Consider the following 20,150-nt stretch of genomic DNA (forward strand, 5'->3'; position numbering starts at 1 on the left):
TCAGACTCCTTAAAAATGAGTTACGACCACAAAGTGATTATAAAGAAAATAGTGATGGTTTGGCAAAGGAGTAAATAAATGGAACAGAATAGATATCCAGAAACAGATGCAAGTATATAAGGAACTTATCATATAGCAAATGTGGAATTTCAATTTAGTGGGAAAAAGAAACTCTTATTAAATAAATGGTGCTGGTAAAATTGGTACCACTATAGGGGAAAATGCCCACAAAGCTAGATCCATATCTCATACCTTATAAAACACATATTTAAATGTAAAGCATAAGAATTAAATTTATTAAAATATAATTTATAATATTTATATGACTTTAGAGTGAGAGAAACAGTTCTTAGTGAGTCAGGAAATCCAGGAAATCTATAAAAGAAAAGATAGACTTGACTAAATAAAAATCTTAACAAATTATTATGGCAAATGACATAAACAAGAGCAAAATACAAATAAATGGTAGTCTGGTAGATATCTGTAATACCATATGAAAAACTTTAATATCTCATATGTAAAATGCTCCTAAAAGACAAATAGCCCACTAGAAAAGAAAGTGTAGGAGATGACCAGGACATTTACAAAAGAGGAAATCTAAATGTCCAATAAACTCATGAAATGAGGCTCAATCTCACTTTCAGTCAAGGTAAATGCAAATTAAAGCAAGAATGATGTACCTGTTTTCATTTATCAATTTGGCAGAAACCTTAAAAAGATTAATAAAACATTAAAAACGTCCAGTGCAAATGAGTATATAGAAAAACAGGCATTCTCAAACATTAAGAATGAGAATCATCACAAAATTTGTGGAAAGTAATACGGCAGTATGTATTAAAACATACAGAGCTTTTGACTCCCAAATTCCAATGTTGGTATTTTATCACCCAGTTTAGCAATAAACAGGAATAAATAGGAAAAAAAGAGAAACCACATGAATGCTATCAATAAACAATGAGATGAAAAACTAAATTCTGGTACTCCCAAACTAGAGAAAATCATGCAGCTGTTAAACAGAAATAAATTAGAAGTATTTATCCAAAGGAATTAATTTAAAATGCCAATTTCAAAACAATACATTTAGAAGGTGCCCGTATGCCTGAAGCAAGGTGTGGAAGGGCACTCACTAAACTGTTAACATCAGTTACCTCCAGGGAGTGGGAAAGGAAGACAGCACAGGGAATGAATTACTAATTCAACTTTGGATTCCTTCATTTTTTATAAGATTACTAATCAGCTTTGTCATTTAAAGTAATAAAAAAAATATACTTGGGGAGAGGAAAAAGTAGGACTACTTAATTTTTTTTAACTTACCCAACAAAATGTAATACAGTAGACATTCAAAAAATATTTGTGGAATGAGGTAGAGAGAAATAGGAGGGAGATGGAGTATGTTTAAATTTAAGTGTGTTTGTAAGGGATAAGAAGATGACCATTAATGGGATGACAAAGCACTGTAGATCCTATAAATAATGTGAGGAAAGGAATAAGAAATACTTGATAAAGCTGGCAAGTAAGAAAGTGGAAAAAAGTGAAAAAAAAAGTAAAATAAGTAAGTAGACATAGATGTAAAGGATAAATACAATATAGTTATTATTCCAATCAATGTAAAAGTGTTGAATTCTCCTATCAAAAGAAACAGACTTTTCATGTTAGATTTAAAAATTCAGCTAGGTGGTGTTCTCTGTAAATACCTAAATAAACATAAAACAACAAAAGTGATATTACTCACAATCTCTACAAATATAAAAGATTCCCCAATACGCCTAATAAGAAATGTGTAAGTTCTTAAGATAAAAGCTACAAAATTTTTCTGAAGGACGTAAAAATACCTAAATAGAGAACTTTGACTTTCTTGGATGAGAAGATGCAGTACTGTAAAGACATAAATTCTTCCTAAATTAACACTCAAATTCAATGCAATTCAAATCAGTAGTCCAACAGGATTTTTTAATGAAACCTTATTCTAAGGCACACAGAGAGAAATAAAACATTAGATTAACAAAGAAAACTTAGAACAAAAGTCATCAAGAGGACCTTATTCTACTCTATATGAAAATAACTGTTTGCATCCAGTATGGAGTTTAGTGCAGAAAATTTTTGTTTCAGATTTGCACTATCAAAGCTACACTTTGCAAACTTGGAAACCTCCTAAATGTTCATCAAACTGGTTTAATACATAAAGGTAAATACAAAGAATAGAACACTATATAGTAAAAATTATGACAAATTAGGAAAAAAAAATTTTCCTAAGATATTATAAAGTAAAAAAAATATTTTATTTCTACCTTAAAAATACCTAGAAATATGTATTAACTGGGTTAAGATCCATGGGGCTGGAATTATGAATGCATTTTATTTTCTTTTTAGTTTCAAGTTTTTCATCAATAAAGTGTATTAATTATAAGATAAAATTCAAATTCAAAAATCACATAACATTAAAAGAAGAAAGATACTGAACAATTTTGTGTATGTCAAGTACAGTATTAAGGTGCAAATTGGTGGTAGAATATATGAAACCAGAGTATGTAGCCAGAGGTTAGAAAGGAAAACAGAGTGAGGTGACAGCCTGAGGAGCTCTGTTTTGCTTGCTAGAGCACCGATGTGAGAAAAGAGGGGGAGAGTACATAGGTGACTACTGAGAAAGTGGTTATTTACTAGGACATCTTTAGAAAGTTAAAAATGTACCCCTAGGATTTTTAATAGTTCATTAAAAACCTACCATCTGTGAATTTACTGAAACTTTTAAATGACTACACTTCAGGCGAACAAGTGTTTCAATTTTTAAAATGTAAGCCAAGTAAGCATTTTTTAGATGCAGTCAAATAAATAATATTTTATTGGATTGAAAACTTCTGTACTTTGAAGTAAAGTGGCATTTCCTTAGTCTAAAACTGTGTACCTTAAGGCTTGAAGGTTTCTGTTCTTCCTTTGGTGGTTGTATTCTAGAATTTTAATAACAATTTCAGATTCTCCTAATTTATAATTAAATATACATGTATATGTATACATATATCTCTATTGCCATTGTAAATCTCCATTGTACAGCTGTGGAGTTTTATATTTCTAGATAAAGGATTTTTCATTTCTTTTAGACTATATTCATGTATGCATCCTTTAGTTATTATAGTTTGCATTCTTGAGACCTATAGGTTTATTACATCTTTGCTATAATATAGCAACCAGAAATTAAAGAACTCACCAAAATAAGTCATTTAGGGAAAATCAACTCTCCTTTCTCCACCCTCCAATCTATGAAAGAGATGCTCACTGTTGTGTTTCTAAAGGTTGGGATGCCTCCCGCCTCACATACAGACACGCGAAAGGGAAGTGTCTTTCTTTCTCAGAGTCTTAAGTTGGATTCAGCTAGTGGATTCCTGACAGTGGGAGTGGGTAGGGAGTGAAGATGAAATGTTTAAGGGACAGGGGTTTGGGGGAGAGAGAGAGAGACCTGGCTCTCACTTGTATACCCAGCCCAGCTGGGATCTTGCTGCAGAATGCCTTTGAAGCATGTCTCTCACCCTGGAGAGCAGTGGAAAGATCTCAGTGTCAGTACAGTGTTATCCCTAGAAAGGCATCCCTGAGTCCACACAAGGCAATGTGTCTAACCCATGTCAGAGGACCAGGGCTGGCCCAGCCCCACACAGCAGAGGAGGAGCAATAATGATGGCAACCTTATGGACTTACACCCCACACCTCCCCTGTTTTCTGGCACTACAAAAGCCTGGGGCTCCTGTGTGATCCCAAAGGGAAGGGAGGTAGCTCTAATGATGACTGAGGGTGGGTTTCCTATCAGGTGGATAAAAAGATGCTCTAAGCAGATAATTTGTATATTTAGAGAAATGAAGGAACAGACGATCCTTTGCATCCTAGTGCTGTAAATTTTAACTCAAGATGACCATACGATATTCTGGATACAAATACACCATTGTTTGGCACAAGGGCAAAGTAATGTTTCTCACTGTGTTTCCAATATCCTTATTACTGATATCCAAAATCCTTACTAGGATTTTTCTGGCTGCCTTTTTGTGGGCACACATTTGACTGATAATAATGAATCATCTACAGAGATATCTCCCCCACTACCATTTGCTTATTCATAACCAAGAGCTCAGACCACATCATCTTATAAAAATGCTTTCACATCAGTTTCCCCTAACACAGAACTTTTACACTTGTCAGACGTAAAGCTCATCTGTTATTTTTGTGCCCACACACAGCTTCATGAGAACACCTGGCCAATGGGCATGGCATCTTCTAAATTACTTGAGTTAGCATTTAGAAAAATGTCAGGAACATGGGGACACTTAAGAAATATTCCCGTAATGATGCTTCCTCAGAGGTATGGGTGATCCTATGAACAGTGTGCATGGAAGTCACGCAGGTGGGGGTAGATGTTATGACAAGGTGTTTATTCTCTTACTCTGGTACAGGTTTGGGGGTGTGGGGTGAAGAGGGGAAGGAGGGAGTGAGGTTGTACCTCCCTCTAAAAGAGGTGGCTTTCATAAAAATGTCGCTGTTGACTTGTGAAAAAGCTCCAATAATGACTTACTCCTCTTAAAAAAGTGATCAGTTCGTTAATTAAAGTTAACTAATATAGAGTTTTCAAGGCAGTTGTCATGTTCTTTCACAGCAAGGAATATGTCTGTAATGTATCCTACTTGTAAAACCCTGAAAATAAAATAGCCACCTTTGTTTAATCCCCAACACCAAGCATACAACCCTTTAAATAGACATCTCAGACCTTTTCCTTAATGGTAAAAAGTCACAAACACTAAAAAGTTACTGGGAACATTAACTTTCATACTTCTAAATCCTCTACTCAGATTACCTCATGTAATCTTCACTGTAATCCTATGTGGTTAGATAATGTTATTTACCCTCATTTTAGTAACATGGAAATCGAAGCTCAGAGAGGTTAAGCGACTTGCCCCAAATCACCCAGACAGTAAGTGGCAGAGCTGGGTTACGAATCCTGGCTTTGTCAGTCTACGTTCTTCACTCCCTCCACAGAGTAGCCAACGCTAAATAAGTAGTATAAAACCCAAGTGCTAGAGAAGGTTCTGAACGCTTTCCCTGAAGCACAGAGCCCCCAGGAAGCTCTGAAGAACTCAGAGGCCCAGAGCTGAATCCTGAAGGACAGAGAACACAAAGGATGTGTCAAATTGTTCTAGGCAATGGGAGCTTTGTGAGTAAACGCACAGATGAAGAATGTGTGGTTCATTCAAGGAACCCAGAGGAGACCAGGATTCCTCTAGAAAGGAGGCCAGCTAGATGACTCTCCTTGCCTCTCTCAGCTCTCTTTTTGGCAACTCTCCTGATCTGTGGCCACATGCTCAGCATGGACCACACTTTTGTCTGCTTTCTGAAGTAATGTTAGGGGGCTTGAGGGCTTTGGTCCAAAATTAGCAGTGTTTTACGGGGTGAGGGTAGGGCAGGACTAGCACATTTTCTCCCCGGAGGGTTACTGACATGTTTCTGCTCAGATGAATATGGTTCTCACCTCTGTGGATTCATCTGGTCAGAGCAGGAATGCACGTGAGTCTCCACGGGGATAGGAGGAGTGGCTCTCACACGGAGAGTCCAGCTCCAGACCCAGTCTGTCTCCTTCTCTCTCTGTGTCTCTCTGCCTCCGTCTCTGTCTCTCTTTCTTTCTCTTTTCCTTCCTTCCTTTCCCCTCCCTTTCCTTCATTCCTTCCTTCTTTCCTTTCGTTTCATAAAAAAAAAAAAAATTAGCCTTCTGGTTTTAAGGATGTGAGATAGCATACCAAACTATAAAGGAAGATTATTCATTAGGAGACCTTTAAAAATATGCATTCCTGGGCTCCCCTGGTGGCGCAGTGGTTGAGAGTCCGCCTGCCGATGCAGGGGACACGGGTTCGTGCCCCGGTCCGGGAAGATCCCACATGCCGAGGAGCAGCTGGGCCCGTGAGCCATGGCCGCCGAGCCTGCGCGTCCGCAGCCTGTGCTCCGCAATGGGAGAGGCCGCAACAGTGAGAGGCCCGTGTACCGCAAAAAAAAAAAAAAGAAAAAAAAAATGCATTATTTTAATATAAGCATGTGGGAGAAAACCTGAGGAGCCCCATGTCAGAGGCAGTCTGATGTAGAGGAAAGAAATTTTCCATACATTGTTTACCCCACATCCTTTCCACTGCCTCTGCCACTTTCCTAGCAGGAGTATGAAAGAACTATGGCAGGAAAGTCAGGTTTGTGGATTTCAGGCCCAGATGTTCCATTCCAGTTGATGAAGAGCTCTATTTAAGTGTGTAGGAAACATGAAATCAAGACAATAATGATATTTGAAAGGCGCCTGCTTTTTTCTTGACCATACTTTCTCCTGTCCAGCCCCTAATAAATTGTATGAACTTGTACAGGGCAGATGCTGTCTTAAATTCCTCATCGGGGTGGAAGAAGCAATGAGCCTCAAGCTTCCTCCTAGTCCTAAAATTCTATGATCCATCCAAGGTTCACGCTTTCATCCTAGTACCGTGACTCAGGGACCAAGCCAGGACGAGTAGACTCTAAGATTAGCTGAATTCTAGGAGCTTATAATCAAGTTGGGAAACAAGACAGATGCTCAGTCATTTGGCACATATTGACTGAACAATAATAGTGGTGTGTGGGCCTGCATGCACCTTGGTACTTGATGCTGGGTGGGGATGCGGTGGTCTATAGGAGCTCTTTCCGCCTGGATTTTATGCTTTAGTGGGAAAGAAACTTACCGGAATATAAGAATCATAATAAAATCTGATGAGTATAATGATAAGACAGAATGTCCCAAACAGGCCTAACTGGGAGGAAAAAATTCCCATAAGGTGCTTGTTAAAGGTATGGATTCCTGGGCCTGACCCAAACCCTAACAATCAAAACCTTCTCAAAGGTGCCCCTTAAGTGTTTTCAACTCTCAATCTTCATTAGGCAAGTTTGGAAAACATGGTGATCAAAAATGAGCAGGACACTGTGGGAACTCACAAATACATGAAACAATCAGTATTAGGGTAGTCTGACACCGTGTATAACGGTGGTTACGTGTATAACGTAGGGTAGTCTGACACCGTGTATAACGGGCTCTGGAGTCACACTACTAAGGCTCATATCTCAGCATCACCACCAAGAATGGAAATAACAGTAATTAGGATTGTTGTGAGGATTAAGTGAGATAGTTTTTATAATATTAATATAGAGAGAGTAGCACTGTTATAGAACCAGATGGCAAATCATGAATCATAAGAGGTTCACTATATAGTTCATAAAGCTTCCCTGTTCTCCTAACTGGGAGAATGTAGTAAGTGTAATAAGTAATTGCCAAAAAAAACCTAGTTCTGTTTCTTTTGTAAAAAGGAAAATAGGGAAAGGGAGGATGGATAAGGGAAAATCCAGACCACACTGTAATCAAAAGGGAAGTCTTTCATGTAAGAGATGGTACTATATTGATTCTAAGGGGTAGACATGATTTAAAAAGAGAGACAGAGAGAATGAAAAGACGAGCACAAAGAAAGCCAAAGACACAGGGCTGCTTATAGTTTGTATGAATGTGAGACCTGTAGCACAGCCCTAGTTCTGTCACTAATTAGCTATGAACTTTTGGGTAAGTTAATTATCATGGACCTAAATTTATTTCCTTGTGTGAATGGAGTTTTGTGAATTATATTACAGATAGTTTTACAGCCTATATTTCGGTCATCTTCATAGTTCTCTCTAGTTAAAAAAATTTGGAGGGGAACTGCAATATATACTGCGTCCACTAGATGGCAATAGATAGCTTTGTAAATGGAGGTCTTTCACAGAAACGGAAGATGTCTAATAAGCAAGCAAGAGTGTATTTAAGGTTCTTGAGAAACAGAGAGATGACACTAATTCCTCATACTGAGGTCCTTATTGAGATTTATAAGATAAATAGAAATCATATGTTTTTAATCCCTTTGTTTTAGACCCACAGGTATTCAAGGGTCATGTTAGGACATTCTGTTTTAAACCTTTACTGCTAAAATGGGTTATTTCATAACAACGAAACAAACAAAGAATTGCTTGCATGAGGTCCAATTCTGCACTGAGCCAGTAAAACCCCCCAAAGATCCTTACTCTTAGTCAAAAGTACCAAGTCAATCATTCTTAAACTTTTTCATCATAAAGAGCCTACATATCCCACCACTAAAAAAGAAAAGGAAAAAAGATCTATTTCCTCTTCAGCACGATACACTTTTTCAAATGGTGTCACCATTATCATTTTTTATAGTAAGAGTAAACTATCCTTATTTTTAAAGTTACGACAGTTCAAAAAATTGTATCAAAGAAGATGAAAATCATCTTCAAGCAATAACAATGTTATTAAACTATTTTGGATAGATAGAAAAGAAATAGCAATGCATTCTTTTATCTTTTTTAAATTAAAAATATTTTTAAATCTTCCCATGTTAGTAAATATATTAATGATCACTAGCATTTAATAGTTCACAGCTAAATATTTACAAATTTTATTCAATATACTTTGACCAAAATGTCTGGCCTCTGCAACAACACTTTCCTTCACAAATTGACAGAAATGGCCCCATTTAAAGATGAGTAATGATTAGACAGGGACCTATGCAGAGAAAATGAGGAAGACAACAGAACGTACAGAACCTAACAAATGAGCTGATGAAAAATACATAGCAGAAAAATTTTTCCAGGAAGCAGATTAGTTCAACAAACACTTAGGCAATGACTTGAAAACAGTGAAGGAATATATGACCTCTTTGAAACAATCTCAAGGAACGGAGCAAAAGGAACACATTTGAAAACTACATGAGTGACATAGAGGAAGGCTAGAAATAGAAAATAAAAATAATGCAAAGACCAAAACTGACAGTGAGTTGAGACAAACAGCAGATATGGAAGGGAGATACTTTGAAGTTTTTAAGATACTCTGAGATCATAATAAATGGAACAGATATAGATAGATGGTTATGTTAAGTATTAGAAGGAAACAGCTGAAAATAAGGGAAAAGCTGAATCTTCAAATACAAAATGCACAACACGATTCATGAAAAACTGACACAAAACTATTAACAATAAGATATATCTTTATGAAATTACTTGACTCAAAGATAACCAAATACAAAAGAGGTACTTCTAAAATAAAATATCTCTGAAAGGCTAAAAGTAAAAAGGATGCACCAGACAAATGAAAATAAAACAATGAGCATCTCATTTATCAGTCAAGAATGATACGAAAGCAAAATAAAATGAAAATGACACTAAAGAAAGAACTTAAGGTTAAAGGGTAAATTTTAATGAAGAAATATTATGAATCAAATAATGTGGTATAAAAAAATCATAAAGCAAAATTTGTTCCCCAAAACCCCAGGAAAGACAGAAATACAATAATAGTAGAAGAATTTAAGTTATCTCTCTCAGACCAACACAGTTCAGCTACTCAAAAAATAAGGATAAAGATGATCTAAATAAAATTATTAATTAGCAGGCCCTTAAACATCTTAGGACTCAGTCTATGCCATGGTATTATATTTTATATGTCATTCAATACAAATATTGAGAAATACCTTCAAAATGCAACACTGAAGGGTCTCCACATACAAAACTATGTAGCTTTTAAAAATTGGAATATGTAATTTACAGTACCACTGAATATACTAACCAATAACTGTGTTTTAGTTAAGTTACAGTATGTTATTTAACACTCTCAAAATCAATCCAATTATTACAGAATCCGAGGCAATAAATTATCCTACTTTAAAGTGACTTTGGCAACACACTAGAGGTAGACTCATGAAAGAGATCTTTGAAATTCGTTTTTTACTTTGCCTATAGCTATCTAATAAACATTCCAATCCTTTCTATATGTCTCAGACTGTACAACAAAAGAAGCTATATATTGCTACTGCATGGTAGAACTGATAGTCAAACTGCTTTCAAGATGTAATATGCAGCTACATTCTTCCTCAGAGAACAATCTCTATTACGGTTCTAAATCTAGGATCTATAAATGATATTCATTACCAGTTTTCTTTCTAACAGTGGCATAAAAGGCTATTTCTCAATCAAATCCAATATCACCTTCAGTCATGCCACCAAGTCAAAAGCTACAGGCATGTCACATCCCCAAAGCCTTGCCACCATCACCAGACTCTGCTTTGTTATAACTCATGGACTTCAAAGCAAGATGAGGTATCCTCCAGAAATCAATGACTTTGATGTGTCAGGGTCAGTCAGACATGATGAAAGGGAGGAGAATAATCAGTTAAACCTGGCATAGGTAGATACAAAGCAGAGCTATAGAAAAGCTTTTCTTAAGAATCCAGGTAACAGGGAAATCTATAGAGACAAAATAGATTACTGTTTGCTTAGAGTTGGAGGCAGAGATGGGGGATGGAGGGACGGAGGTGAGAGCTTTAGGATATGGGGTGTCCTTCTGAGGTGATGAAAATATTCCAAAATTGAGTGTGGGAATGGTTGCAGTATGTCGTTGGATATACTAAACACCATTGAAATATACACTTCAAATGGATGAGTTGTATGGTATGTGAATTAGTCTCAAAGCTGTTTTTTTAAAAAGGAGGTGGGAGAAGCCAGGTGAAAGGTGAGTCAACAAATCACAATCAGGGAAGAACATGAGAGTCACACTCAAGAACGATCCACGGTAAGGTTTACCAGGCTTGTCACATAATCAATGCTTATATCATAAAAACCTTCTTTTTTCCAGAATGGCCACAGAGACTGTTCTTCTTTTGGGCCAAACTACTACATCTCCATCAAAAATACTTACTTCTTAAAGGCAAGGAAAAAAAGAGAAATATTCCATTTTTAACTGGGTTTTTAAAACTCTGGATTTCAATTTGACCTAGACTAATATAATGAACCAGACCATAGTGTCAGTTTTTAGAACATGCAAATCAGTAGAATCCCTAATAGACCCTTTGCTAAGTCAGTTAAACTGAATTCACGCTCTCTCAAAGGGAGCCCATTCCCTAAGGTAAACAGTGCAGGCTGAGACTCACAGTTGACGATGTCACCTTGAAGCTGCAGAATCTGGGGAGCTGGCATCGTGAGGACAGCAATATCAAACAGCTCAGGGGAGCCTGTTTCCCTGAGGACTTCCCACTTGTCATTTCTCAGGTTGATCTGGGTCACACATTGTCTGAAGTAGACATCAGCACCTGTTCCAAAAGCAAAATCATATGTCACAAACTGGATCCACTCAGATGAGTAAAATGGAAAAGTTCTTCTTGTCCAGCCCCTGGGTTTCACTTCCTTTACTTTCTATCTCGTTTAATGGGAATCCCTCCCTTCTGGCACCCTTGGACCTCCCTAACAATGCCTGCTCTGGGAAAAAAATAATAATACTACTACAATTAATAATAATAGAAACCATAGATATCTTTCATTAATCATCTACTGTATGTCAAGACTATGCCAAACACTTGATATACATTATACCAATTCATTTCCCAGATAAGGAAACAGACTTAGAAATGTCACGCCATGATTTAAATCCACATCCACCTGACTCTAAAGTTCATTATCTTTGTAGAGCAAGTATACATCTTAGTAAAGCTGTAAAGAATCCTCTCTAGTAATACCAAGAAAGAGCAATATTACCCATTAAAAGTATCAATATTCCCTATTAAACCTGAAAAAAAAAACTCTGAAGAGAAATCCAAGTCTCATCGATGGATCAACTACCTTTATGACAAAGAATCAAAATGAAGAGAAATACAATCTGGAATATCCTCTCATAGCATTTCCCTTATTTGCATTTATCACAAAGATATTTTAATAATTATTTGAGTAGTTATATGATTAATATTTTCTTCCCTTTTAATTTGTAAGCTCCATAAGCCACAAATTATGCCTGCCTTTTCTATATATAGCATATAGCATATAAAGTATTGTACTTGGCAGGTACTAGGTATTTAATCAATATTTGTTTAAGAGAATGAATTATGAACCATAAACTGAAAGATAGGAAAATATAATTGGATCATTAAGTCTCCTTGGTATACTAGTACTTACCTCACATTCCAGTTGTGAGAAAAATTTGATGTTAAAGCAAATCTGCTTTTATTTGGCCTCGTGAATAGAAAAGAAGTAAATAAAAATGGAATAAGGGGGAAAAAGCACAATGAAAGATCCTGTCCATCACTGCATGGGACACCTCGTGCTCCTAGCCACTAAACATCCAGCTTAAATCCAACCTTTGCCATGAAGCTTCCTGTCCGCAGCTACTCCAGCTCATTGTGATCCTTCTCGTCTGGACAATCACTGCCTTTACCACTCCTTCTGACATTGATCCAAAGTATCTCTATGCTTTAGGTGTGTCTTATCTATCCCAAAATACTCTCTCGGGCTCCTCCATGTCAAGTCTCCAGATCTCATATACCTTTACATCTTTCACATTCCCTTGAATAACTCTACAACATAGTAATTACAACTTTTTAAAATCAAATGCAAATATGGTAGAAGGAACGAGGCCCAGGGGTCAATCTCTTTGAGGCAATTAGCATCATTCTGCTCAAAGATTAGAGCAAGGGCTTCTAAATAGTGCTTCAACTTGCCTGAGGGTTTCTCTAAGGCCCCTCCTCTGGGAAGGCACAAATAACTGGAGCTTTCAACTCACACCCACCATCCCCTTTACTCCAACCAGAATGGCTCCACTTCCCTCTGTTCTATTGATTTAGGATGTCTCACCCCTCACTTACCTCACTCTAGTCCTGGCCCTGACTGGGACCTCAACTAAGTCAACTGACTTTATATGTTTCATTCAGTTGTGTTTTCACATAATATTCCCTTTGAAAACAGCAATACATTGGTGGTGTATTTGGTGGTGAGTAGGTGTGTGTGTGTTTAACAGAATTGAAGTCCACTAGCTAGAAATTCTCCATATCCAGTCAAACGTCTTGGACATATATCCCAGGGGTCCCAAAGTGTTCTGCAAGATGTATATCAGTCAGCACCAGCAGCACCTTGGAACTTGTTAGAAATGCAAATTCTCAGGTCCCAACCCAGACCTACCGAATCAGAATCTGGGGATCAGGCCCAGTAGCCTGCATTTAACAAGCCCCCAGGTTTGTTACCATGTACTTTAAAGTGTGAGACCACTGGGGTAGATAGATAGACCCAAATCTAATACCACCACTGGCAAAGTCACTCAAAAAATAGCATTTTCCAAGAGTTAGGGGCAATGGTATAGCTGCTCTGACTAACCAGGAAGTTTTCCTGTCCAATTGCTAGGAGTCAGTTTCAGGGAAAGTGGCATTTCCTTGTGAAAGTAACTAATAACTTTTGAAAGGACCACATGACCGAATCTATAGGCTCTGGAAAATCATTTTTAAACACGTAGAGAACTAGATAATATCTCTCAATCTGAGCTTGGTAAATTTGACCATGTCCCTCTCTTGCATAAAATCCTTCAGTGGTTTCCCACTGCATTTAGGATAAAGTATAAAATCTTAACATTGCTTACAAAGCCCCTTATGATCCGGCTCCTGCTTCACTCTTCAACTTCACCTCTTACCGTTTTCTCCCTCATTCTCGACGCTCCAGTCATGATGACCTTTTCATTCCATAAACGCACCATCTTCCTCCTACTTTAGAACAGCTGCAACTTGATATGCCCACTGCATGCAATTCTCACCACTCAGCTGTTGGCCTAGTTCACTCTTGCTCACCTTTCAGGTACCCATGGAAACATTAGCTCCTCAGAGATGCTTTCCCTGACACATTTCCCATACCTCACTCCTCTCAAACTCACATTAGTTTAGGTCCTATTATTATAGCTCTCTCACAAGGCTCTCACTCTTTCTTCTTAGCATTTATTATGTACCCTTTTTATGTGTGTGAAATTAGTTTTTGTCTTTTCCCCCCACTACACTATATTAACAAAGGCAAGGTCCATGTGTTTTATTTACCGCTATTTCCCCAGCACATATTTCATAAAAATAAAAAAGTCTGCAGATAACTACAAAGATATCAGAACACAAAGAAGTTTTAGCCATTTTACAAAGGCAAATATGTTTCTGTTGTTTATTTATTCAATGTGTATCCCCTGCCTTCTTCCATTTTAGAGAGAGAATCTAAATTCATTTTCCTCCAATAATTTCCTACAAAAGGTTTCAGTTCAGAACTGCTGAGATGGACCTGAAGAGATGTAAGCAATGTCTAACTAAATGCACTGCTTAAACTGCAGAGTGCTTAACCAAGGCTCCTGGGCTATCTTCTACCTTCTCTCTGACAGACACTGTTACGGATGAGTGCCATGATCACCCGCCTAGGAGAAATTTTGAGACAGAACTGCCCAGCCTTAATTGTCTTACATCAATTTTAGAAAGAAAGTAAACACAAAAGTTAAAAGGGAGAAAATGATAAAAATTATATATTATTAGAAAGAAATCACACTAGCTGATAGTATCTGCAAATTAAACCATCTTTTCTAATAAATCGATCCTGTCAACTTTGACAAGTTACATTGCCCATGTTTACTTTTGATTGTTAGTCAATGTCCCTTTTGAAGTAGACGGTAAAATAAAAACAAATAAATGCAGCAACAGTTCTTCCTATGGTAGGCCAAACTAAATAAAAGATGCTCACCCTGTCCTGGAAACTAAATTCATCCTCCTATGAATGATTTAATAACATGGGCCTTATTCAAAAGCAAAAGGACTTGGTTCATCACTGTCTAAAGGTCACAGGCAGGAACCAGCAGGTGATTGATCTTCCTGTTTGCATAAAGAAGTAAAATGGCATTACTCCTTAGTAGCCCCTTCCCCCTGGGGCAGGGACTAACCAACGAAAGAGGGGGACTAGGGGAAGGGCACTATGAGTTTGTTCTCTTGAGCCAGGTGTCCATTGACACGTAGAACCAGGGTAGGATGGGAGCAGTCTCTCATACTGTAGGGGAAAACCTGGAAAGGAAAAGATGTTAAATCATAGGTATGAGACCCTTTCATTGTCCTCCATGAGATCATTAAAAGGAAATGACAACAGGGTCAGCTTAAAGAGAGTGCTGGTCTCTTACTTACTAGTTAAGCCACCATAAGCAAAGTACTTAACCTCCTGGAGTCTTATTTTTCTCATTAGCACATGGGGAGAATGATAACCACCTTGAATGGCTATATGAGAATTAGAAATGATGTACGTTAAGAGCCTAACATAGTATCAGATAAATAGCACTTAACAAATGATAGAGTAGCTTTTGTTCTTTTGAATTTCTCCCACCCCCAACAATGACAACCAAAAAAGTAAAACAACAGAAAAAGCCCATTTTACTTACTCAAGAAGATTGTATTAATTGGGAAGAGAGGCAGTAGGTAAAACTGATGTCAATAAACGCAGTTTTCTCTGTAATAAGCTTAATGTGAACACATGAGACAATAAATGAGAACAGACCATAAGGTGAAGAGGCATGTGCCTATTTCCTCCTGCCCTTTACTACTTATTCTGGGAAACTGGTCTACTTAAATATTGGCTTTAGAGAGTTGAACCTATTCTAAAGCATACCTGATTAGACATACCCAATACAGATAATTTCCCTGGAAGTCTAGTCCCAAACTAAATAAAACTGGTTGGACCATCAGACTGTGGGGTTGTGAACTCAACTGATCCCAAAATGTAGAGTATTTTTTGGAACGACTTGGCAATTTGGGTTCTTATGCGCTGAGCACATGCAAAGGTCAGCTTCATTCAAGTAGACTATTTTTTAAACTAACATTTATCAAGAGATTTCTATGTACATGGCCTATTATTTGCTTAAATTGACAATGAGTGCATTATATCCTTTATTCCTCACAAAACTTAGTACTAGGTACTGTTATTGCTCTCATTTTTCCAATGAAAGAACCAAGGTATAGATTTTAAAACTTTCCTAATATTACATAGCTAGGAAATGGTGGTAGAATGTGAATTTGAATCCAGGTCATTTTGATTACAGGGACTCTCTCGACTTATATTGTGGAAACAACTAAAATAAGATAGAAACCATTTATAGCACAGAAACCTTTAAAGAAGTTTAAAGAATGCTTAAATGGATATAATTATAAAATTTTAAATGGTATAGATAGGGTCTACAAAGCCTATAATAATGGATCTGGGTAGAGGGTGGAAAGACCTCTTGAAGCAGTACAAAGATAATATTTAAATAAACTAAGAAAAAGTTTATATACACTCAAAATATGTAGACCTTGAACTCAATTATATAAAAACTCATTTTAAAAAAAAGCAGAAAGTATGTCACAAAATGGACTTATTGTTGATTTATATATCATAGTGACACTTTCCCCTGCTATTTTTCTGTATTTTCCAAATTTTCTACCAGTAGTATGTAATTCTTTTTTAAAAGTTACTTTTGAAATAAATATTTTACATAGTGATAAGAAAATCTAAAGTACTCACACTCTGAACAGACTGTACAAATTGAAAGAATAAATAGGTTTTTACTAAGAATTGGCTAAATTAGAATGAATATATGTATATTTATATATCTTAGAACTCTAAATCTATATCACTATACCTACCTACTATGTACAAGGTACTATTAGATTCTGTTTGAGCTACAAATAATTAAATATGACCTCTTCTGCCAAGAGTTTCCAAAGCAAAATTGGAAAATAAAGCATATATTCCCCCAAACACGTAACACAAAAGGGTGTAGGTACAATGTATTCAAGGAGTGTCCCTCAGCTATATGAGGCAGGGACTTTGGTTCATGTATCATTAGTGCCTAAAACAGTATATAGTAAGCACTCAGTAAATGTTTATTGAATGAATGGATGTATGCATGCATGGATGGCTAGATATATAATACAATTAGTAAGTACTTGGAAATTTTAGTAAGTATGCACATCTAATTTGGGTTAAGTAAAAATCATGATGGAAATGAGATTTTTTTTTAAAGTTGTATGGTGGCAATATATGAAGCTGATGGTGACATTCTACAAAATGTCCAAATGGTGTCACCATCTGTGATGGTTAATTTTATGTGTCAACTTGACTGAGTCATGGGGGTTCCCATATATTTGGCAAACATTATTCTGGGTATGTCTGTGAGGGTGTTTTTAGAAGAGATTAATATTTAAATTGGTAGACTGAATAAATCAGGTTGCCCTCCCTAACATAGGTGGGTATCATCCAATCAATCAAAGGCCTGAATAAAACAGAAAGGCTGACCCTCCCAGGAGTAAGACAGGCAGTAGGTAAAACTGATGTCAATAAACGCAGTTTTCTCTGTAATAAGCTTAATGTGAACACATGAGACAATAAATGAGAACAGACCTATGTTCTGTTTTGTTCAGTTCGAAGACAATAGCCTTCGAACTGGGACATTGTTTTATTCTCCTGCCTTCAGACTTGAACTGAAACATCAGCTCTTCCTGGGTCTCAGGCTCACCAGCCTTTGGACTGGAACGGTACCTTTAGCTCTCTGGGGTCTCAGGCTTTTGGACTGAAACTAAACCATCAACTCTCCTGGGTCTCCAGCAGATCTTCAGACTTGCCAGCTTCCAAAATCACATAAGCTAATTCTATACAATAAATCTTTATCATATATATATCGTATATATATATATCCTTTTGATTCTGTTTTTCTGGAAAATCCTGATGAATACACCTTCATAGACTAAATCCTAGATGGAGAAATGGCTTCACCCAGAATGGTATTTACTATGTCCTCATGTTGTATATTCAATCTCACTGGCCCCTCCCATGCCCAGTATCAAGGATTCTCAGGGTTCCCAATTAGTAATATTTGATGAAGGAGACCAAAAAAAACAGTAATTATTCTAGAAATAGCTTATGAAACAAAACAAATACTCAGCCTTATACCTTTCCTCAGTGCTCTTCAGTTGGGCAATTATTTATGATTCATCAAGAAGCTTATTTCTGTTTTAAAAAATAAATCATTTATCATCCAAGATTATTTATCATCTTTTTCAAAAAAGTCCATTTTAAAACACTTATAAAATAAACATTATAAAATAAACATAAAGAACAAATGAAAATCCTCATAGAAAATGGGCAAAGGTTATAAGACATTCACAAGAAAAAAAAGCACAGATGTGGTTAGCAAAACAAAGATGCATAAACTCACTCATAATTAAGTAAATGCAAATCAAAACACAAGGAGATACCATTTTAACCCATCACATGGGCAAAATTTTTAAATTTCCATAATATCAGGATGTGTGGAAAGAGACGTTCTCCTTCACTATTGATGAGATATTCTTTAAGAGGAAGAGATGGCACAACCTAGTTAAATAAAAAATGCACATACCATTGACACACCTACTGTACTGCTAGGAACTGATCCTACAGATATGCTTTCAAAAGTATGTCAGGGTTAAACATTGCAGTAATATTTGTATTAGCATAAACCAAAACAACCCCTCATCCCCCCCAAACAATCCACATGCTTACCAGAAAGTTAAGAGTTAACTAAATAACAATACACACGTACCATGTAATACTGAACAGGCATTGAAAAGAATGAAGCACACTGAATTTGCTGATATGAAAATAGACCCAAGATATGATTCACTCTATGATTATGCATCAGTCAGGAATCTCCAGAGAAATAGAACCAATAGGATATATATAGACATAGATATAGAGATTGATTTATTATAAACATAGATGAGAAAAGTATAGAATGGCTTATGTAAAATAATCTCGTTTCTGTTTTAAAAAAGAATATATACAAATATATGAATAGGTAAATAGAGACAGCCACGTAGAACAATAGATAGATGCATAAACATTTTTCTGGAAGCATATATTGGAAACAATGATTACTTTAGGCGAAGACAACTAGCTATTGAGTGGTGAGTAGGAGAACATTTACTTTATTTTATAACTTTCTTTATAGCATTAATATTTACTTATGTGTATAACTTTTATTTTAAAATGCTAACTTTAAAAGAAGGCAGAAAAAATTCTCTTCTCACCTGATTCTTTCAAGTAATGGTTAATAATTGAAGAAACTCCGTCAGGTGCCACAAAGTTACAATCTCCTTCTTTTATCACCATTCCTTCAATAGGAGAGGTCAGAGGCTTCAAAACACCAGGAGCTAACAGTTCATCATAAAAACTGAAATAAATCAATATGTATAACATAACTATAAGCTATACTTAGCTCTAAATACTATATTCTCTTCCAAGAATTCTTAGAGATTACAATCCTAAATAATAACTAGAAATCTTCTATGAACAACTCAACATATGTTTTATGTTAATAAAAACTATAATTCAGGTGAAGAATGGAAATGTTTTGAGAATCCATAGTCTTTTGCTAATCTTAGTCAAAGGTCTGTTTTCTCATATATTTCAAAATTAAAGACAGTGAAAATAAAAAGCAAGATATTCAATACACCAGGTTTAAATCTGGTTAAGATTGACTTCCATCACAGCTATCTGTCCTCTTCCTCAGCACCAACATATGAACTCTTATTTATTGAGCCCTTACTATGTTCCACGCAACATCTCATCTGACGGTCACAACAATTGGATGAGGTATGTATTACAATCTCCCCGCTTTACTCAGGTTAACCTTTTACTGCTAATATGATCAATGATGATAATATAATTTCACTATATTACAAGGGTCAAAGTTTAACCCTGCTAAAAATGGATGATTTGTATCTTTTTACATCCTCCAACCAGTAAGACTGATTCCACCCCTTTCAACTGACTCACCTCTGGTGTTTTTTGGCGTAATGAGGAGTGCAGGTGATGTACTGGGCACCCAAGTCCACTGTGCTCTGTGGATTATGAGGACTGCTGGCTGTGGTCATTCTTCCCCCTTGAATTAGTCCCCAGGAAAATGTATTAGTGCATTAGAATGAACCTTTTGCAGTTGACGCTATTCACCCCAGGTTACCACAAATAGATTACTTAGAACTGTTTTAGGAAACATTTTAAATTTTTAAAAAAAATTTTTTACTTTCATAATAATTAATATATTTTTAAATATTCTGTTTTCTCCAGATTACAGACATCTAGAAAACTTTTTTTATACTGAAGATTTTTGTCATCTAACATTGTCAGGAAGTAATTAAGAGACAGTTTGGTCACTGAGTGTGAGATATTTTTTTAAAAGAACACATGAATAATGCGCCACCCTTCAGCACTGTGACTGAGGCATCTATTTACCTATCTGAGTAAAA

General features: G+C 36.3%; 1 protein-coding gene across 1 annotated transcript in view; it reads right to left on the reverse strand.

Moving 5' to 3' along the window:
- The window catches only part of RNLS (renalase, FAD dependent amine oxidase), a 270,444-nt gene that overhangs the window by 249,565 nt on the left and 729 nt on the right, over positions 1 to 20,150 (reverse strand). Inside the window, exons 2-4 of the mRNA XM_082674316.1 lie at positions 19,681 to 19,786; positions 18,933 to 19,075; positions 10,998 to 11,156 (exon numbers count right to left, since the gene is read on the reverse strand). Of these exons, the coding sequence (XP_082530442.1) occupies positions 10,998 to 11,156; positions 18,933 to 19,075; positions 19,681 to 19,786 (408 nt within the window). The remainder of the gene's footprint in view (positions 1 to 10,997; positions 11,157 to 18,932; positions 19,076 to 19,680; positions 19,787 to 20,150) is intronic.

Source organism: Grampus griseus, assembly GCF_964374135.1.
Source record: "Grampus griseus genome assembly, chromosome: 16".
Classification (NCBI taxonomy): Eukaryota; Metazoa; Chordata; class Mammalia; order Artiodactyla; family Delphinidae; genus Grampus; species Grampus griseus.